Genomic DNA, 23,538 nt, shown 5'->3' on the forward strand with positions numbered 1-23,538 from the left:
ATACATGTGTGATAAGTATAGAAACACTTTCTTCTCTCGCCACATAGTTTGCAAACCTTAAACAATGTTAATATACATGTGCGATCAGTGCACAAACCTTTTCACAACAGGACTTTATCACCATGTGTAGGTTAAAAGCACTATTAGCTATTTGTAGTCATTGCAATGCACAATGAATACAGTTTTCAGCTTTTAAATTAATCACTGGCAGAGTATTAGAGTGCAGAATTTCATATGCATCAAAAGGTCAGAAATAGTCAATATCAATATTTATTGCCTTGAAGAACAATGCATCACACTGAACCAAAAATGTATATATTATTGTGCAACTATAAGATACCACAGAGTTGACCTATGTTAACAGAGCAACAAAAATCTTTGTCCTTGATGTAATCTCCAACTTGCAGAAATATGTTGCTTAACATGTCTTAAGACTAGAGAAATTCACTGAGAAATTAAAAGTAGCACAAGTCATCAACAGTGGCTGGCAATGGACATAAGGGCAAGCCACTTTTAGTAAAATGGGGGAAAAAAAAACAAAGCACATATAAACAGTAGTTTTTGCTTTGTCTTCTTGAGTCGGCACTTGACAGAAGAGAAAGGCTTTTCACCTTTACTTCTCTATATATGCGCAGAATCTACACAAGTAAACTAACAATATGTATCCACCAATGTTTTGCTTGGCACTATGAAAAGTAACAAACACGACATCCCCAAACTGGTCCCTTGTATTTGTGAAGATTTACAACCACGTGGGTTGTGCATTAGCAGCAGTGAGATTTCCATTACAATCACAATCTCTTCACTATAATACAGGCCATTTTCTTTTGCTTTTGAGTAATACTACCCCAGTGGATAATAACTACAGCAGCAAGAATGCACAAATGAGTAACCAACATCTAAGTTGTAATGAAACATACAAATGCAGAGCTGTGTCTTACAGAGGAGAAAAAGTACTAAAATTACCATTTCCATCATTGGTTACATGCCCAGTACTGGTTATGTACCCAGTGCAATGGCAAACATCTGATGCTTTGAGACAGGGCTTAGATCACACATACATACGACTAGCAAATCTATGCAAAGCCCTTATCAAGGTTATACAATCCAAGGGGTTTGCTTCTAAGTTGTTTAGTGGGGAATATTTGGCAATCCAAAGCTTGGTAAAATTCAGGACCACTCATTCCACTCTTGTGAGTTTATGGTGCAAAACAAGGCACGTGGCAGGACTTTAAAGCAAACTCCTTGGACTGAGCTGTAGACAATGAGCGTACATCAGGCACTTATATATTTATCGAGCTTGACGCATGCCATTCCATTGCCAGGATTGCAGCGAAGTCGCACTGGAATGACCAAGTTCTGGAAATACCTGGAACCCTTCATCACCCATTACAACATGCTGTGGCTAAAGAGCAGGCTTTAAGTCAACATCCAGCAGCTCATTCAAGTACCCATTCAAGAGTTGTAAAAAACCATTCTATATTAGAATATTATGTATTACAAAAGCTCAACAGGGATTGCATTCATGGCATGTAGCCTCATATATGAAAGCAAAAGTAATCATGTCTTGATCACGCCTGTCGCAAACAAGGTTACCAAGGTTATCACACCAGCTAGGACAATTCCAATGACAATTATCATGCGAGCATTACGAAGACACATGTGGCGATTCACTTTCTTTGCAGTGGCTCGGAATGCTGTCCCCTGTAACGCCAAAAGGAACCATTACCAAAATGTACACACTATTAAATATACTTACTACTACTAGCAAATACTATCTGCTGGATGCAAAAAACATGAAGGGCATATCTTCCTACATGTGCCATATTCTTACAAAATAATTTTGCATATTTTCGTTTCTATAATTAATTCATCCTCAAAAATGACAACTCGCGAATTATAGGCAAACATAGCAATTTGCTTTCTTCACATAATGCACATTCCTTAAATACCAATGTAAGGAGTTCACAAATAAAGTAAGGAGAGAGAGACAAATGCAACAATATGAAAAGCTAGACCGCTAAAGCTAAAGCTAAAAAGCTAGCTGGAAATATACTAGATCGCAACAGACATCATTTCAATATAATAGTGTAAGTTGCAGTGCACCAACAAAGTAATTTTTCACATACTTCACCAAACAGGCACTAAGGTCAACTACTTCAGGATACCACTAATCTTCCAGAAATTTTGAATGGCATCTGGCCAGCAAGGTGCAGTACGTAATTACAGATATCAAATCACTGTACTAGTAATCAGTCAAGGCCAAGTCCAAATTTTCCATCACCTGCTTATACAGCCACCAAGATTTTAGGCAGTGCACAACATAGCAAATGCCATGAAAGGTAGTCTTGTGTGCTTTGTATCTACGCACAAAAAAAAAGATATGCTAAACTAGTATCTGTCATACTGTTCTTATCAAAGCACAGAAGTGAAACTTACAGCTTTTACTGCCTATAGCTTTGCTGTAGAACCCTTGGCCAGTATAAAGAGCAAACCAGGGATACTAAAAACTTTCCCTTAAAACAGCATAGTAATGACCACTTGGAATGGGAGCAGTTAGGGATAAGGCTAGATGGAGAATACCTCAGTAATCTGCGATTTGCTGATGACATTGCCTTGCTAAGCAACTCGGGAGATGAACTGCAAATAATGATTGATGACCTAGACAGGAAAAGTAGAAAGGTAGGCTTGAAAATCAATATGCAGAAGACTAAGGTAATGTTCAACAGCCTCGGGAAGGAACAGGAGTTTACATTAGGTAGCGAAATACTGGAAGTAGTAGGCGAATATATCTACTTAGGACAGGTAGTAACCGCAGATCCGGACCATGAAAAGGAAATAACAAGAAGAATAAGATTGGGATGGAGCGCATTTGGCAAGCACTCGCAGATTATGACTAGCAGCTTACCGGTATCGCTCAAGAGGAAAGTATACAACAGTTGCATCTTGCCTGTACTCACCTATGGGGCTGAAACGTGGAGGCTAACCAAGAGAGTTCTACTTAAGTTGAGGACAACCCAGAGGGCAATGGAACGAAAAATGGTAGGGGTAACATTAAGAGATAGAAAGCGTGCAGAGTGGGTCAGAGAAATAACTCAAGTTAAAGACATTCTAGTGGAAATTAAGAAGAAGAAATGGACATGGGCAGGACATGTAGTGCGAAGAGAGGATAACCGATGGTCGCTGAGGGTAACAAACTGGATTCCAAGGGAAGGAAAGCGTAGCAGGGGGCGGCAGAAAGTTAGGTGGGCGGATGAGATTAAGAAGTTCGCAGGGGTCAAGTGGATGCAGCTAGCACAGAACCGGATTAAGTGGAGAGATATGGGAGAGGCCTTCGCCCTGCAGTGGGTATAATCAGGCTGATGATGATGATGAATGACCACTTGATACTCTGCCAAGAATACCTAGGGCACACCAGCATTACATACAGTGCATAGCAGCTGAAATAATATCGTCCACAAATTGAGACAAAAATTTACATCAGCCAACTGACCGCTTGCTCCAGGTCTTGGGTCTTTTCAAGGAGGCTGTCAAGCCTGTCACCCCGCTCAACGACCCGCTCTATGTTCTGTGCCATAATGCCTCGCACATCCTCCACCTGTCGATGTAGTTGCGAGATCTGGTCCCCGGCACGGCCACTGTTGCAATTGCGCTAAAAAGATAACATGCAAGAGCAACGACTATTATCTTGCCCTCTTTGGAGCTTTGTTTAAAGAGCAGCTGCATCACTTTTCGAGAATTTCGCGATATTCAAGGATTAAAATTTATATGGGCTGAAGGTAATGCATGTAAAGTGTTTTTGCACTAGCATTCAAACTGATAGTGTAATCGACGATTAAACATTGGGCTTCTCCTCACAGCATTGAATTTCTGCAGAGAAGCTCGGTGATTACGTAACGGAAGGTACTATTTCTGATGTTCGTTGCCTTCACCTACGGCCTGCTGTGCATTTTCTGACGGTGCTAATTGACATTCCTAGGGCTTTGTTTATGGCAGCATTGTTTTAATTTCTTCAAACCAATTGTGTTTATGCACAAATCGTGCCGGTACCGTCAATGACGTCATCATGCGTCGCTTTGCACTGCGGTGAAGCCTGATAGCCGTCACGGTTTTAATCGCTAATTGCACCATTGTTTGAAATGCTAGCGCCAAGATATTTCGCATGCTTTAAGTGGAAGCTATAATCATTCAACCGCTCGAAACTCATTGAAATCTAAAACCGGTGCACCTTTCCTTTAAGCACTAGCAGGGCCAAAAAGAAAGGAGAGGACTCACAAGCATCCCCACATAAGACAGACTGCTTGTACAGCTCAAGCTTGGCATGAGAAAAAGAAAAAAAAAAACCCAATCCCAGTTTACCTTTTTAAATTTGTGGCGAATGTAGTTATGATGTCTGTTGTTTTATGTGAAACATTTTGTTTGGTTTGATTCACACAGTTTAACCTCCCAAAGCGATTCGGAATGCCATAGTGGACGATTCCAAAAATTTCAACCACTTTGGGTTCTTTAACGTGCACCAACATTGGACAGTACACTAGTGCTTTGATTTTTGCCTCTGTCAGAAAGCAGCTGCCACAGCCAAAATTTTATTCTGCACCCTTGGCTTCAGCAGTTGAGCACCATAACCACTGAGGTTGGTTCTGAAGACAGCACTAAAGAGATGAGCACGAGAGCACCTCTGAATTACTGCAAGGGGGGGGGGGGGGGGGGGGGGGGAATATTTTGTACAGCACCTGTCCTGTTGTTTTCGTATTCCTCTTTTATTCCAGTCTTTCACGCCATCCTTAGAACCAACCTCACCTATGAGCTAAAAAGCCGAAACCAAAGCACTCTTTGCAACCACTGCTGAACTAATGTGGTTGGACGAAAATGTTTTGTACAGAATCAGTAACACAGAACAAGCAACAATGTTAAATATAGAAAGAAATAATGAGACCTCTGTAACGCTTCAGCATCAACATCTCTTGTTAGAGCAAATAGCAAATGATTTTATCAAACCACCCTCATCAATTCACTCCTGTTGTCACTTTACCTACACACATTACCTGGTGTATGAAAGAAGGTTTACCATAATATCAGCAATAATGCAGCCAAAGTCTCTGTCAAACTCATGCTCTTGTGCTGTCCATGCTCGACATGACAAGCTTCCTTCCCAGAAACGTTGTTTTATCTAGTAGAAAAAAACAACAGAAAAGTGGGGAATTAGGGTCAGAGGAGACAAGTGCAGATGGAACTATGCAGTGTACTATAAATGGATGAAGTAATATACACAATTACGAGAATTGCAGCGTGAATGAATTAAACAGTGTTCTATGGCCTAAATATACGAACATCTCAGTGGATCAAAAATTCAAAGCTGCAGTATGATGGTGGAAAAATATGGCTATGCAGCACGCACATCAGTAAAATATTCCTTTTAAATTTCACAAGCTTGTGTAAGGCACTTCCCAGATTCATGAGCTCAATTCTGTGTATACAGCTAGCCATTGCTTTAACAGAACTGCGCAGCAATTGACAAGTCAGTGCATCACTGTCTTACGATTGCATGACATGATGGCACAAGCTCTTCATTCATGCACTATTGTCACTGGTTTTGCTGCTCTGTGCCATGACAGTTTACTGACACATTGGCCAGCTAACACACGATACCGTTAAAAAGGTAGCCAGATGTACAAACATATATATAGAGTGAAGAGTCACAAACAAGCTAACTTAATGCTACAAACAGGTCAAAAACTAACAGTGGTACTGTATAGCTATGAAAACACGAGCCAATAATAAGATAAACACCAGTGCAAGAGTGCACAGATGCGTGCTTGAGTCAGTGTAATGAATGTTGGGTGAACCAAGGGGCATGCTTTTGTTGCACCTTGTTGTGTCATTCCCAGGATTTCTGCCTGAATGTATTCTACCATAGGAATATTTTTTTTTTGTTATAGCTTGTTTCTCTCAATTTCAGTTTCGCAAACATACCTTCATAAGTGTCACAAATGCAGCGTAATTTCACTCAATAGGGGACCAGCAGCATTCTGGTGACAGTGTTCATCTCTTTCTTAATTTGTGTTTGCATGGCAAAAGGTACTGACCGCCAGTTTTTGTTGCCATTCTGTCATTCTCGATTATTTTCCTATGACTCTTCATACATGTACATCTCTTTCTTAATTTGTGCTTGCATGGCCGAAGGTACTGACGCCAGTTTTTGTTGCCACTCTGTCATTCTCGATTATTTTTATATGACTCTTCATACATGCACAGTTGCACTTACTCATAATGGCAGCAGTTACAAAAGCTCGCTTATTATTGTTGTGTTCCAAGTGCTGTGCTCGTCCGTTCTGTTGTGACTGGAGCAGTGCGCGCTAATGAACAGGCCCGCACACCTCTTAGCGCTTTGCCGGGAGGACTCGCCGCCTGCCTGCGCTCAGCCCCCCACGGCGGGCTCCCTCACTCTCCTCTAGCTCTGGGAAACAAGCCCCATCCCCATCTCCGGCCTCCGTTCCCTCCGTTCACTCTACGCCTCGGCCGACGCTGGTCGCACCCTCTTATCTGGTGAATAAACGAAGTTAACAGTTTATTAGTAGCGCGTACGTCTTTTCTACATCGACGACGCGCAAACATGACAGTGGCGATGAGGAAGTGGATTTGACCAGCGCTACGCAACGCTATTGACAAGCCATGGCTACGCGAGGGTTAATACCAGAATTCAACAGCTCATCTTGGTCATCGTAGGTTGGACGCCTCCAGTTCTACTTCGAGGCTAACAACATCACAGACCCAGCCTTGAAGAGGGCCAACCTGCTAACGCTGTGCAGGGAGCAGACTTACGACACTGTCTGCGCCCTTATTCAGCCAAGCACACCAGCGGAAGTGCCTTACGAAGAAACTGTTGCAGCCCTTCAAAAGCACTACGACCCGAGGCCATCTGAAGTTTACAACCGAGCCCACTTCCAGTGACGAGATCAGCTGGAAGGCGAAACTGTGAGCGCCTACGTAGCAGCGCTCAAGAAGCCTGCAGCTGACTGCAATTTTGGGACGCTGACCACAGCCAGGACAGCTACCGGGCAGCATGAAGACACAGCATCTGCTAACACCACCATGCTTCCATTGGACGTCATGTTACGTGACAGATTTGTGTGTGGACTGAGTGACGAGTCACTACAGCAGTGCCTGTTCGCTGAGAGGGACCTCATGTTTAACAAAGCTTACGACATCGCCATGCGAGCGGAGAGCGCCGGTCACCAGCAGAGAGAGATGCGCCGGAACACCGAGCCGCTACATCAAACAAGCAACCAGGTACGCAGACCTTCTGTTGTTGCAAAATAGGTCAAAAATGTACAGCGCTGCTGGCAGTGTGACGGCCAACACAACGCCCAGGGATGCCGATTCCAATCAGCCACGTGTAATTTTTGCCACAAGCAAGGGCATATTGAGAAAGCATGCATTACGAAGCGGAAGCTTGCTAAGATAAAGTCGCCTTCTCAGCCTAACCACAGCGTAGCCGCCTCAGAGAATAGGCCGCCATCTGATGCCCACGGAGCAACATCAGTAGTATCATCAGTGTTGTATGACCTGAAAACCGTGAATCTCGGCACGCGTCTGAAGGTTTTTACCGAAGTTAAAGTACACCACAAACTGATTAAGTTCGAGGTGGACTCAGGCGCGGCGTGTACTCTGATCAGTGAGGCCACATTTCGAACTTCAGACGCACCACCCTTGCAACAAGACTACACACACCTGCGAACGTGGTCAGGACAAAACTTGCCACTATTGGGCTCTGCCAACGTGCGGGTTTGTTACAATGGCCAGACCCATATGCTACCTCTCCTTGTTGTGAAGGGCTCAGGATCAAGCCTTCTAGGGAGAAACTGGTTTTCTCCATTAGGGGTGACGATATGCGGCATACACCAAACGCCGAGCTACAACGTCATTGAGCAATTGCAGGAGAAATACGAAAGAGTATTCTCTGAAGAGATTCCAGGAAATTAAGGGCCACCAGTCACACTGGAGTTGTTAAGCGGCGCGCTACCAAAGTTTTTGAAGGCCAGGCTGGTACCCTTTGCTCTCAGAGCTTCCGTTGAAAGGGAATTGGACAAACTGGAGCAGCAAGGTGTCATCGAGCCGACACAACATTCGCAATGGGCCACACCACTGGTTGTAGTTTGCAAGAAGAACGGAACCATACGCCTCTGTGGAGACTACTGGAGCACCGTAAATCTTGCGACTAAAGTGTCGTCTTACCCTCTGCCGACACCTCGAGAAGTGTTCAGTGTACTACGCGGCACAAGAGTCTTTAGCACTCTAGACCTCACCCAGGCCTATCAACAACTGAAGGTGAGCGAACCAACGTCAGAATTACTGACAATCAACACACTGAAAAGCCTGTACAAGGTCAAGAGATTGCCCTTTGGCGTAGCTGCAGCCCCGGCCATATTTCAGAAGTTCATGGAGACAGTACTTCAAGGAATCCCAGGAGTTTGTGTCTACCTAGACGATGTCATAATCAGTGGCACTTCCATGGAAGAGCATGCAGCGTGCCTGGAGCAAGTTCTCGGAAGGCTAGCGAACGCAAATTTGCGTTTAAGCAAAGAAAAATGCTATTTTGCGGTGTCAGAGGTGCAATTTCTGGGACACCGAATTGATGCAGAAGGCATCCATTTGACTGAAGACAAAGTGCGAGCGATCACCGAAGCACGGGCACCAACAAACAAGCAGGAGCTACAGGCGTTTCTCGGACTCTTAACGTTCTACGACCGTTTCTTAGAACAAAGAGCTACTGTGGCCACCGACTTATACCAGCTGCTCAGGAAAGATGTGAAATGGACATGGTCGCCACGCCATCAGCAAGCATTCGACGCCCTGAAACATCTGCTTCGAAGCTGTACAGTCCTCGGCAATTACGACGAAAGGAAGCCACTGCTTTTGTCTTGCGACGCATTTCCGTACGGAGTCGGCGCGGTTCTTTCGCAGACTGATGACCAAGGAAGGGAGGCCCCGATTGCCTTTGCCTCACATACGTTGTCACAAGCGAAGCGCAGCTACGCACAACTGGACAAAGAGGGGCTGGCCATCGCCTATGCTGCGACACATTTTCACCAGTACATTGCCAGCCTAAAGGTGATATATATATAACGGATCACCGACCACTACTGGGCATTCTGGGGCCACAAAAGCCTATGCCACCGACATTGTCTCCGCGAATGACGTGTTGGTGCATCAAGCTCTCGGCGTACGACTACGATCTGGTCTACCACAATGGGACTAAACATCAGAATGTCGATGCGCTAAGCCGCCTGCCACTGAACGAAACAGTTGACGAACCGCCTCCGCCCGGAGACGTTCTTATGTTCGAAGCACTGCCAGAACCTCCGCTTACAGCAGGCACAGTTGCAGCATCTACGCAGAAGTGCGCAACTCTACGCCAAGTTTACACAGCTGTTCAACAAGGCAACGTGCACAAACTCAAAGGGGACAACTTCAACGCTTACCGCAGGCGAGCTACAGAGTTGAGCACCCACCGCGACTGCATCCTATTAGGATCTCGAGTTGTGATTCCAAGAGAGCTACGCGCTCAAGCTATCTCTCTCATCCACGCTGGACACAGGGGCATCGTTGCCATGAAAGCGTGTGCCAGAAGCTATATGTGGTGGCCTAACATTGACCACGACATTGAAACAACAGTCCGAAACTGCAAGCCTTGCCAAAGCAGCCGGAGCAATCCGCCGAAAGCTCCTCTCCCAGAATGGGAAAAGCCACACACACCTTGGCACACCCTGCACATTGATTTTGCAGGCCCAATTGAAGGCTGCACTTCCTTTGTGCTCATAGATGCTTACACCAAATGGCTTGAAATAAGGGAAATGCGACAGACGACTTCGGCAGCAGTCATTGACAACCTCCAATCACTGTTCGCAACGTTCAGAATTCCCCGCAAAGTAGTGTCGCACAACGGAACACCGTTTGTATCTGCAGAGATTCTCAAGTTTTATCGTGACAATGGGATCTCATCAGTCACATCGGCCCCCTACCCCCCAGCGACAAACGGACAAGTCTAGCGCTACGTGGCCGAGCTGAAACGTGCCCTTGAGAGAGACCAGACAGGGTCGCTGCAACGCCGCCTTGCACGTTTTCTTTTCAAGCAGCACACAACAGTACAAAACACGACAGGCCAGACCTCAGCGAAAATGATGTTCGAGCGCGAAATGCGGATGCAGCTCACAGCTATTCTCCCCGAGCCAGAAAGAGAGACGACCCGGGAAGAAAAACCGATTCTGCGCTGCGGGACACTTGTTGAGGGGCAGCGCGTCCTCGCCCGCCAGTTTCTCAGAAAACCATGCTGGGAGAAAGCTACTGTTGTGAGACGCATAGCCTGCACTCTTGGCTCGTCAGCATACATGGAACAGTGGCACGCCGACACCTCAACCAGCTGCGTGGATTTACGACGCCTTCCGAGAGCGGTCCGGCAGCAGTGAGGACATCTGAACCATCCTCCCACATAACCTAGCATCTCTCCACAGAAGAAAAGACTGCACCCAGGGCAGACCTACAAAGCACAGCGGGCATCATCCTGCCTACCCTTCCCTGTGTGCACAGAGCCAGCGCATCTCCACGCGTCCTCGCCGACCCCCTGCATGCTATCAGGCAACTTTTTAAGGGGGAAGGAAGTGTTGTGTTCCAAGTGCTGTGCTCGTTCGTTCTGTTGTGACTGGAGCAGTGCGTGCTAATGAACAGGCCCGCACCCCTCTTCGCGCTTCGCTGGGAGGACTAGCCGCCTGCCTGCGCTCAGCGGGACGCCCCCCACGGCGGGCTCCCTCACTCTCCTCTAGTTCTGGGAAACAAGCCCCATCCCCATCTCCGGCCTCCGTTCTTCGCCCGGCAGTTCGGCCTACGCCTCGGCCGACGCTGGTCGTACCCTCTTATTTGGTGAATAAACAAAGTTAACAGTTTAGCGCATACGTCTTTTCTACATTGACGACGCGCAAACAAGACAATTATAAAGTAGGGTGGTACTACCATCAGAATATGTTTATTATCTCAGATAAAAGAAGCATCTGTAGGAATATAAAATGTTAGAATAAATGTGGAGGTGTTGTAACTTTCCTACGCAGCAGTAACCCCTCTCCTTTGCCCACAAAAGGATGTGGCGATCAAAAAAAAAAAGCAGCACTAAGACTGCAGTTAACTATCAGCCAAGCACATGCCAGTCAGCTAAATTGGCAAGGACGTCAATGAGTGCTAGCTGGGCGAATTGCCGAAAGTAAAGAAGCATGGTGAGCATAATTCATGGGCACCATTGAGATATATTCCACTGCCTATACTAAACGTGAATGGCTGCTAACGTATGGAAATTCATGACAATATGCCAATATTGCTTCAAATACTTTCATATAATAATGTAAGGTCGGAATAACAAAGGCATTTTGTTATTGCAAAATGAGAGATCAAAAATGTGCTCTTAGTCATGTTGCCTGCCAAGCTGGGACAAGGAATATGATTTCCAGCACATTTTAAATTTTTTTTTTAGCATTTGAACATTTACCTCAACAAAAATTACCATTGGAGATGACCCGACGTTTGTGTCTCATTGCATGCAATTGCTGTTTATGCAAAGATGCCATCACCAGAGGAAAAGAAATACATCACATGATGACTGCATGGAATCTACGGAGAATGGTAGATGCAGCCAGCTCCATCCCCAGATGTACTTATCAAGCCCGCCACCACTGATTCGTAATTAAGCAAGCAGAAATTATGTGTATACAAACAATGATCCGCAGATAAGAGCCATTAACGCTATCGCATCATACCTATAAAGTTCAAGTGTCCTCCCTAATTTTTGATACAGATCTGGAAAACTGCCAGTATATGCAAGTATATATATATATATATATATATATATATATATATATATATATATATATATATATATATACAAATAGACAAACTAGCATCGTCTGAAGTGGCAGCAGCCTTGGTCACAGACGTGTCCGGATGCATCCAAACCAACCTTGATGCTGCCGCCCACTTTTCTTCCTTTGTCATTTCTGCTTTTCAGCCACCTCACCCAAGAGTTGGGCTAATTAATACAGACAAAGCAGCAACCGCACTGCAATTTCCACACACCTCGCATCACCTCAACTAGTATTTTAATTCACAGCCATCATTTGATCGATGAAATAAAACAAAATATCATAAGTAGAAAAGTACAATTATCAAAGAAATTCTAATGAAGGCTTAAAAATCAAACAAATGTGCTCAACAGGTTACATGAGAACAATCGTAACCATATCGTAACACTCAGCATGAAATAGGCTTACTGACTGGCGTACACCCAAAAGGTTTTAAATTACTGTAATGGTCATGCTTTCATTTACAACAAAATAACATTCACATCATACATCTCATACTGCTTTCTGAGGAGTGGCTGAATGCTGCCTTAACCCTTTTATATGCCATCTTCTGCCTACATTAAAGAACATTTTCCCATCGAAATAGTATACTGGGCCTTATAGAGAGTAATATGCAAGTTTTCCAGTGTAAAATACTAGTTGTCAATTTTTTGCAGGGATGCACATAATTCTGAACAGACTCATTTCCATCAGAAATAGCAACATTGAAAAGCTGCGCATTATGAAGTGAACACCTGAAGGATCATGTTTTTCAAGCACACATCACACTTGAAATTGCAAAAGAAAGTTGAATATTTTGCAAAATATTTATTGTGTTAGCTCATAAGAAAAACCACACCATTTGCAGCATCAAGGATGTGCAATTCACTCAAAGAAATTGCTGCCAAGTGTAGCACACACTAAGGAAAAGCTGCGGGTTTGTTTTGTAAACAATTGTGCACACAAGCAATGCATCAAACAGTTAATGGTAGGGTGGTTGGTTGGTTAGTTTATAAGGTTTAATGTCCGAAAGCGACTCAGGCTGTAAGGGATGCGGGATGGCATAGTTGAGGGCTCCAGAAGTTTTGACCATTTGGGTTTCCTTATTAACGTGAAGGGATGTTGCACAGTACAAGGGCACCTTGTTTTCATCTCCATTAAAAACTGGCCACTATGGCCTCGATTTAATTCCACGTCCTTGGGTTCAGCAGTCAAGTGTCGCAACCACTACACCACCGCAAAGAGGAAAATGGCAGGCAGGGAGGAACCCAAGTGCCATGCCAGGGCAATCAAAACAGCATTGGGAATTTCAAATTTTGTCCACATTCTACACTATGCAACTCAAGATTAATATTTTGCATGTGGCACATTAATAATATTAGGCTATGGCATTATTACAAAATACACAAGCAACAGCAACGCTAAAGCTACTTCAATGTCCTTATGTAACTTACCAAAGAGAGGCAAGTGAAGGACTGGTGCATGCTGGCTTCTGGCAGTGTGGCACACACATAGACAAGTTCTTGCTCCACCAGAAGATGGAACACATACCTGCAAGTGTGAATGACATTCACAATGATTTAACCAACACAAAAACTGCTTTACACAGAAACACATAGGTCCGACATTCACAAGTCAATGCAAATTCTGGGGACAGTATGCTGATCCACCTCATCATGTAGGCCTGTCAGTGTAGTACAAATATATACAGAAAAACTTGGCCAACTAGGGAGAGGTGGGAGACAGCTCTGTCCAGCTCGGACCTGGAGTACCAGCCAGGTCCTGATCCAGGGAGCGCGAGCAGCGGCGGCAGGCAATGGCATCCCAGAATAAGGGCTGCCACCCAGCGCAACAACAGTCTCCATCTCCCTTTCCCAAATTAATAGTGTTCAATAAACATTATTCTTTTACTCACAGCTTAGCTACTTCACCTAAAATACAGTGTTCTGCAACTTTATCGGACATGTTGTGAAAAATTCTCCCGCCTCAACCGGAGCTTTATTTGCACTGAAACCGCACAAAAAGCTTGTGTGTAAGTAAGTTTGACCATGGTGCTTACCTGATTTGAACATGCATGATGGAAAACCAGAACCGTCTGTGACGAAATTGAGAAGCAAAATATGCAGCGCAGAATTTCCGATGAAATGCAGTTGCGGCACTGTCTGGCGTCGCTGGAGGAAAGCGCCGCGGTTCTGAAACGCCTAGGCAGGCGGGCACGTTTTCATAATGAAGCTAGAAGAAGCCACCGCTGGCCTTTGCAGAAACATTGGCGTTCGCGTATTTCGCTCCCTCAGTCTCGTCCAATACGGTTCTGGTTTCTCATAATGCGTGGCCAAACCATGTGAGCAGCACTATAAGGCTTACTACGCAACAAAAGGGCCAACAACGGCCAAGCTTTCTGCACGATTTCACCGCAGACGTGCCTCTGGTTGAGGCGGGAGAACTTTTCAAAACGATTCCGATAAAGTTGCACAACACTGTATATGAATACATGGGCACTTCCTTTCGAAGCCATTAGTGAAGATCACCAAGTGAAAACTTAAGGACCTTGCTAGCATAAAGAAAATGCTATTTCTCACACAAAGAAATATACTACTATTCCATTCCTGCACCAGGGGGCACCTCCTTGTGCCCCCCCCCCAAGAGACAATAGCAGAATGGAGGACCATTCTTTGATATAACTAAGTTGTAGTTGTAGCCATAAACTTATATCATTAGCTTTGTTCTGTTTAGACTCGTATGCTTCAGCCCTCCAAATGACACCACATTGTAGAACAACACGAGTAACTTTCAGTGCAATGCCCAGTAGCTTTCTGCTTACACATCACGACAATACACCACGAAGAAGACAACTTAGATACAGCAGGTAAACTCAGGAAGTCAATTTCTACTGATACCACTCTAATATTTGGCTAACGAATACCAAAATTAGGCCAAAGTTGTATACCAAGAAGCAGTAGAAATCCTCTGAGACAGCAGAGAACCTGAAAAATATTAACGCTAAACAGCAAAGAAAGAATTCTTTTTAGACGAACTGCATGAGCAGGTACTAAACTTCTTGGCTTTTATTTTCTGAAAATTTAAATGACCTTTGTCAGCATTTGTTTTGGAACACACTTTTTTGCAAATTATTTCTTACAGAAAAATGCTTTTTTTTAATGGTTTATTTTCAGTAAAATAATGTGCTATTTACTTATAGAATTTATCCAGGCATTGTTGCCCACTTGAGCATTCCATTTACTAGTAATGAAGCAAAAAATGGCTGTTAGACACTAGAAGAAAACTTATACTGTGCCTGCAAAATCAAATGCTATTGGCAATAAAAAAGCAACAGAAGTTTAATAATAGGACCATTAGACAAAAACGTGATTGAAAGTTAAAACCTAAAAGATAGGTTGCCACACATGCTAGGTTGCTGTGCAAAACTGAGCAAAAGGGTTAGGTGGTCAGTGTGTTCAGCAGTGATAAAAATGCTTATTAATCATCATGGCACTCCTCAGTCATGCTTACACAGTGCTTATGCAGCGCAGAAACCTGCTTAATCGAATAACTGCCTTAAGCAGATAGCAACAGTTACCATCTCTAAACTACCATATGATGTTGTGGAGCCTCCCACTCTGCAGAGGCATGCGAGGTAGTAAAGCAATGCCTCAAAACACATAATCGTACTACTTAATTCAGAAGTATGTACAATATTACAGACCCCCCACTTCTGCACTTTTCCCCTTTAACTCTGCATAACTCCAGCTCAACAGCCAACACTACGCACTACTTGATTCAAAGGTATGCACATAATGTAACAACCCCCTACTTCTGCACATTTTTTCTGTTTTTGTGTAACTCCAACTCAACAACCAACTCGCTATGATGGGCCTGTCAGTGACACTAACCAGTTTTGGTTAAAACTGAATTTCAAAAATTCAATTCAGAGTACTTCTTTCATTTTTTTTTCCCAACTGAAAAGTCCGGCCTTTAGCACAAAACATGCTGCAAAACTACACTTGCAGTCCAGCAAGACTTCTGACCTGCATAGACCTTTTAAAATTGAGGCTAAAATTGTAGACCTAGTAATCATGATTATCTACCACATCTTGGAATGATCTAATATCATATGAGATCAACAAGCACGGCACTGAAAGTGGTTTGAAGAAATCAGTGTTTCAGGCTATCTGTGCAATATAAGACTGAGACACCAAGTGACCAAACCAGCATGCATTTTTTTCCCTCCAATTATGAGCTTGTGACATATGGCAGTGTAACATACAAGTCGCTTGCACTGGAACTCCTTGCAGAATATTTTTTTGGAAGAATATGACTCTCCCACGCAAGATAAAAAAAAAAATGATACATAATAAATTTATTTCAGATTGTGTTATCAAGACGAGAATTCTTAAAGGAAAAAAAAAAATGAAAAGTCACTAAATTGGTGACCAACAGGTGACCCCTCAAGTATAGTGGAAAATCATCAATGGTTACAGGGAAATAAGTCAGACATCATGTAGTAGCCAGAAGATACCATTGTCACTGGATGCACTACTGAATGATGGTTTGGTTTAGGTTTATGGGGTTTAACATCCCGAAATGACACTGGCTATGAGAAACGCCATAGTGGAGGGCTCCAATTTTGGCCAACTGGGGTTGTTTAACGTGCACTGACATTGCACAGCACACGGGCGCCTAGCTTTTCACCTCCATTGAAAAGCAGCCGCTGCGGCCGATATTCAATCCCGCATCCTTGAGCACAGTAGTCGAATGCCCTAACCACTGCACCCCCACAGCAGGGTGCTTTGTATGAGATGCAAACCAAGGAATTTACGGAATTTATAAAGAACTGCTAAATATTTTATCTTGAATGTTTCCTTTTTCAATTGGCATTAAAAAAAAAAAATGGTGGCTTGACGGTGACAGCATGCTGAAAGAAGTGCAATAATCAGGCATGCTGTAATGCGAAGCTACGAGTTGGTGTAAACATCATTCCGCACTGTTAACCAAACATGCGAGTATTTGAAAGCTGTTCATTGTAAGAGCCTTTCTCAGGATGATATATCTTGATAGCATGCGTCTTCAAGACTCCAGACAATGAGGTTTGCAGATTCAATCACCTGGTTTGTCTATTGGAAGGATCAAGGGGTAAATGCTCATCAGCATCCATCCTTGTGAAGCTCTATGGCTACAAAGCAATAGCATATCTGGACCGGAGCTTTTTCCTTCACCTAAATTTTCTGAGGAAGCTGCATAGCTCCCATACAAAGCTTCCCTTTGTAATCGTGACTGCCCTTGGGTGGATGCTATTAAATGATTATTTCCTTATTTCAAGAGGAAGGATGCTTACAAAGACTATTTGCAGTCCCTTAAAGGACTACACACACATAATTTTAGCCAAGTGTTTTCCTTCTTTCTACATTCCTTTTTTCCTCTTCTACATTAGAATAATTGGTTCCCCACATGGTATTCAGACAACTAAATAATTTATCTTCTTGATTCTGTTTTGGTTTCAGCTTAGTTGGTCAAACAACGGCCGTGGCATGTAGTGTGTAGGTCACCATGCGTGTCACAAGTTGCCTCACATATAGAGAGGAAGATAGGGGATCTCCCCGCTCCTCCGAGCATGCTTCGACATGTTTCTTTGGGGCAGCGACCGGCCAGCGCACATCCTTGACGATGGGCTGCAGCGCAATCAGCCGAGAGTATAAAAAGGCAGACGGCAGCACGCCCGCGGTAGTGCACTGTGGGGAGATGCAGTCTCTCAGCCCACTCTCACGGCCGCTCGCTCTGGGAAAGTGTTATTTTTCTTCACCAAGCCCGCGATCAACTCATCGTTTCCCCCTCCTCTTGTATGGCCGCCGCTACTGATCAACACTGCAACTTTCGATGCCTCATCAAACAAGAAAGCCATGAGAATTCCTTTTTGCCACAAACTATTGGTTAATTGAATATTGTTTTTGCATCTGTTTAAACTTTGATCTGGCTTAGTATTTTATGCTGTGTTTTCTGTGTAACTCTTGCCCCTCCCTACTATATCTGGATCCGTATTCCGAGTTTGCATCGTTATCAAAGTGTCGCTATCTCACGTGACCTTGAGCTATCCGACTGGTAGAAACGACGGAACATGATGTTGCCACCTCGTCCATTTCCGTAGTGGCCACACCCGTTTCCGGTGTTTCGACCAATCAGATCGCTCGAGGTCACGTGAAATAGCGACACTTCGATAATGACGCAAACTCGGAATACGGGCCCTGAAATACTTGCTTTGTTATCTTTATAGTTTTATCACAGTGTTTTGTTCACTGTCGGGTTTTCCCTCTTGTCATTTACTGAGTCGTCTTTTGTCACTATCGTGTTGTGGCTTTTTTTTTATTATTATGCAGTGTAATTTGGACTACTAGCTATAAATATCCAATTGTTGTAAAAAAAAAGTGACTTTCTCGAACTTTTGCCTCAATCACGCACTAACACACGTACTTCACTGGTTGACTGGCCTAACTTTTAACTGTATTTTCAAATCTCATAGAAGGGCGACAGGTAACCATAAAAGGGATCCCGCACCTCTGTTGACCATAGAGGTGGGGGTTTGTGACAATGTGAGACGTGAAAAAACTGCATATAGTCGCTGATAAGTAGCACTATTCTGTTACAACACTTAAACCAGTCTTCTTCAACATTGGATGGAATAACAAATGACATATCAGCAGTTTTATTGCTTTTTTTTTTATGCTTCATGCGGGCTGAACACCAACTACATGTCAGAGCCATCATTCGATTCATGAAACCAAAACAGCATCAAAAAGAAAAAAATCAGTTATACGCTATTTGGTGGCTGCAGAGAAAATCCAACAAGGGTGATCCATGTATATTACTGTCTAATGCTAGCAAAAATTTGGTTGATGTTAATTTAAGGGGGTTAAAATCATTAAAGAAGACCAAGATAACAGAAAATGCAAATGGGAAAACAGTGCCCAATGAATATATTCAACATAGTTAAAATAAAGGGTTACAATATATTAAATGGTTGACTGACCTTTAACATGCAAAAGCAATGCTGTGGGCTATGATGCACAGGTGAAGACAAATAAAAAGAGCACTGAGTGCCTTCTATTCTCTTTGAAATGCTGCATGAAGAAAAATGGGGCATGTGGCATGTAGAGGATGATTTGGTTTATGGGGTTTAATGCCCCAAAGCGAATCAGGCTATGGGAGAGACTGTAGTGAAGGCCTCCAAAACTTTTGACCACTTGGGGTTCTTTAAAGTGCGCTGACATCACACAGCACATGGACGCCTTGTTTTTCGCCTCCATCAAAAAGCAGCCGTGGCGGCCAAGATTTCATCCTGTATCCTTGGGCACAGCAGTCGAGTGCCATAACCACTGCATCACTGCGGCGGGGTGCATGCAGGGGATGGTAGTTAATACACGTGTGCTTTTTCTTTTTCATAAACATACAAGGCTACTTGATTTCGGCTATGATAGGTGTGATTGCATTGTGCTGGATATTGTGCTCCATTTATTAATGTCCGCACCTGCACACCTTAATGGCTGGGACTGGATAAATCCCTATTATCTAGAATCAGTTGAAACCTCGGCGGTGATGCAGGCATTGCGAAATCAGGGGGTAGATGAGCCGTACGTGAAAGTGCTGGAAGATATATATAGTGGCTGCACAGCAACCATAGTTCTGCAAAAAGAAAGTAACAAAATTCCCATAAAGAAAGGTGTTAGGCAAGGAGACACAATCTCCCCAGTACTATTCACAGCTTGTTTAGAGGAAGTATTCAGAGACTTGGAATGGGAGCAGTTAGGGATAAGGGTAGATGGAGAAAACCTCAGTAATCTGCGATTTGCTGGTGACATTGCTTTGCTAAGCAACTCGGGGGATGAACTGCAAATAATGATTGATGACCTAGACAGGAAAAGTAGAAAGGTAGGCTTGAAAATCAATATGCAGAAGACTAAGGTAATGTTCAACAGCCTCGGGAAGGAACAGCAGTTTGCATTAGGTAGCGAAAGTAGTGGGCGAATATGTCTACTTAGGACAGGTAGTAACTGCAGATCCTGACCATGAAAAGGAAATAACAAGAAGAATAAGATTGGGATGGAGCGCATTTGACAAGCACTCGCAGATTATGACTAGCAGCTTACCGGTATCGCTAAAGAGGAAAGTATACAACAGTTGCATCTTTCCTGTACTCACCTATGGGGCTGAAACGTGGAGGCTAACCAAGAGAGTTCTACTTAAGTTGAGGACAGCCATGGAAAGAAAAATGGTAGGGGTAACATTAAGAGATAGGAAGCGTGCAGAGTGGGTCAGAGAAACAACTCAAGTTACCGACATTCTAGTAGAAATTAAGAAGAAGAAATGGACATGGGCAGGACATGTAGTGCGAAGAGAGGATAACCGATGGTCGCTGAGGGTAACAAACTGGATTCCAAGGGAAGGAAAGCGTAGCAGGGGGCGGCAGAAAGTTAGGTGGGCGGATGAGATTAAGAAGTTTGCAGGGGTCAAGTGGATGCAGCTAGCACAGAACCGGGTTAAGTGGAGAAATATGGGAGAGGCCTTCGCCCTGCAGTGGGTATAATCAGGCTGATGATGATGATGATGATGATCTAGAATTTAAGCCAAGATCTCAATTCAGGAGCATTTCTGCATTTTACTTTGTTGAAATGCAGCTTTACACAATGACAAAACCCCTGAACTCAAGCTCAGAAGATGAATATGGTTGCCACCAAGTAAGTGAAGAAAGTCAAAAAGGGACAAGTACAAAAAATCACGATCAGTGAACAAAATTTAAGCCGTGCAATTTGAGGCATGTATCTGGCTTGCTTGTTACTATTTTAATAAAACACAACTGTGTTGTATTCTCTGATTGCTCATGTAAACGGGGTTGAGTTAATGGGGTTTAACATCTCAAACCAACGTAGGCTTTGAGGGGTACCGTAATGGAGGGCTATGAATTTTGACCACCCGAGGTTCTTTAACACACTATGAAATTGCACAGCACACTAACGCTTTGTGCCTCCCCTTTATAGAAATGCGCCTGCCTCAGCCAGGATAGAAACCAAGTGCCCTGGCTCAGTAGTCAAGCACCCTAGCCACTGAGCTGCTGCGGCAGGGCTAATTCTAATTCGAAACTTCAATGTTTCTAGGCGACAAAAATATTCCATTCATATCATTGTTAATAGTGAAAAGTGTACCAAGAGTAGGCAATAAAAAAAAAATGAGATAGAGATCTGGTTAAAAAAAACATGAAACCTCTCTCCCATAACGCATGGTAATAGTCAACCTACATATTACAATCTGCATCATACAGATCACTAGGCACATTACACTATTACAGTCAGATACAATTCATGCATGAAGCAGCAAATGTCCCTCTAGTCAATGATGCCAACTGATTCTCATGATGTCACGGATAATTCATTTGGACCTGCTTACACAACGTAGCAGGGTGTGGCAGAGGAAAGGGGCTCACCATAACTTAACGTGATTAACCACATCAGAAAATTTCTCAGTGCCATTGGTCGACGGGCCCTTTCGAGGGGCACCTGCCGCTTCGTTCTTCAGTTGTATCTGATAATATCAGTTCAATACCATTCTATCATGACAGTATTTGCGAGATATTTTTATACGCGCATCTACGCGGATCTCGGGTATGCAGCTTACAAGCACTGCACCCAACTCAGCTAGATCTATTGGCAATGGCTTGATTGCAGGCACCTCCACAAAAGTAAAACAATCGTATTAGCTGCGCAGTAGACGTACCCACCACGGGACCGGGTTGTCTTGAACTCCGCATGAGGTGGAATCTCTCTTAACACGTCCGAAAGCAAGTACTCGAAGTCGGCAGACGTTTCTTGATGACTCACGAGCACTGTAGCGTCTCGTGCGATAGCGCAGAACTCGATTGACTGGACCATTGCCGCCAACTGCGATGTCCAATCAGCATTATGGCAAACGCAACAGGTTACCTGGCAGTGACATCTAGATCGAATGAGACCTTCCTCCATGGAATGCAATGTAAACACAGGTATAGTGAGAATATTATTATATGAAACAAATTACGCTTCGAATGGGCACACGCGCAGATCAGCTAGCATCATTATTATTTTTGTTTTCAAGTAATGCGCTACCATGGGCAACAGCTGGTGAATATTTTTCTTTTTTTGAGCGTTTAATGGCACGTAATAAGCAGTTAAAAGATATCATGCACGTCCGGTAAATACTACAAAGTACCAATGGGGATACGAAAAAAGAAAAGGTCCAAATGTAAAACTGTAGAGCGAGGAACTACCATCAGCGTAGCGCTCGGCAAGAACATGCTCAGAGAAGCGGATGTAAAACTAGAGTGAGGAACTACCAAACTACTACGCACTTAAGCACGAACTGACATCGACGACTTCACTAGCAAAACGTCACAAGAAAGGGATCTAACGCAGCATTTATTTGTAGTAGCGTGGGCTAGTTGATCAAGCACGTCTAGATGCGCACAGTGCAAAAAACTGACGAGCGAGAACAAGAAACAAAGGGTAGTCGCCGCCTTGTCCCTCGATCACGCCCGCCCTTTCTCTTGCGTTGTGCATCCAGAGACAAACAAACCTTCTATACCTTAAGGTGCGCTGCTCTATGTCCTCAAATATTCTTCCACAGGCCGATGCAGTACCCTAAAAAACTTTCACTCGCACCGGCGACATACGCCCACCGCACAACATTAAAACGTCACCTAATTCGCCCTGCTGCTGGCTATCTCACTCTCGCGAAAGCACATTGCAAGATAACCGCGTACAACCACAATGCGATCATGAATGCCATGCATCGCCACACCGCCGCACCGCCACTGGTCCGACTGATCTCCACTAGGGGGACCAGCAAGTTCCCGCACGTAAAATTACCCGCAAGAAGCAAGAAGTTTCGGACGTTGTCAGTTTCAGTTTCTTTTCTTTCTTTTTTTTATCACTTCGCATTTTGTTTTATCGTTGCTGTTGTCTTTTTCCACAATAGCGCATGCTACTGCACGAAAAGATAAAGAGATAAAGAAGGGGTGGCAGGAATACACAGAACTGTACAAGAAGGACCCGGATGCTTGTCGGATGTGCAAACCAAGACCGACTGAAATACAGACCTGCACAGAAAACGGGGTCCTATGGGACCTCGTGCGCCAACTTTCGTTACCTTTCTCGCCGTTGAGGGCGCTCGGTTGACCTGTTCGTCTATCCTTTTCATCATCATCAAAACAAAAAATAATATAAACAAACTGTATCCAAACTGAAAAAAAAAAAAGATATTTATACTTCGAAAATTTTGCCTATTTCTATTTTAGCGGAGAGTTTATTTTTACAACGTTTTTCTCTCACCAGAAGACAATAAAATACCGCGATTCCGCTTAGTGCAACGGCACTGCAGTTACTCACTGCACATGCGCAGAACAGGTGTTTGTGCATTAAAGCGTGGACAGATAATTAAACTATAACGACGAAGAAAAATGACAGAATTAATAGACCCTTGTTATTAACAGGTGTACTGGGCTACCCGTAGTGTTCGTTTCCTAGCGGCAGGGCTATGAACTAGAAGGTGCGCGCTGGAGCAGTGCTATTTGTGCAGGTCGGTATTTCAGTCGGTCTTGGTGCAAACCCAACATAAGACGGTTGTGATTACTAATCTCGAG

General features: G+C 43.9%; 1 protein-coding gene across 1 annotated transcript; it reads right to left on the bottom strand.

The window, feature by feature from the left end:
• Window positions 1-246: 246 nt before the first annotated feature.
• On the bottom strand, window positions 247-22,730 carry LOC146203414 (vesicle-associated membrane protein 7-like). The gene is made up of 6 exons (XM_084588750.1): window positions 22,482-22,730; window positions 21,639-21,802; window positions 13,337-13,433; window positions 5,069-5,170; window positions 3,494-3,652; window positions 247-1,704 (listed from the first exon to the last, which is right to left on the bottom strand). Exons 2-6 carry the CDS (start codon window positions 21,791-21,793, stop codon window positions 1,561-1,563), a joined length of 657 nt encoding a protein of 218 aa, XP_084444876.1. The 5' UTR covers window positions 21,794-21,802; window positions 22,482-22,730; the 3' UTR covers window positions 247-1,560.
• Window positions 22,731-23,538: the final 808 nt, after the last annotated feature.

The sequence above is a fragment of the Amblyomma maculatum genome, chromosome 1, assembly GCF_055883805.1.
Source record: "Amblyomma maculatum isolate TAMU_Amacu chromosome 1, ASM5588380v1, whole genome shotgun sequence".
NCBI lineage: Eukaryota > Metazoa > Arthropoda > Arachnida > Ixodida > Ixodidae > Amblyomma > Amblyomma maculatum.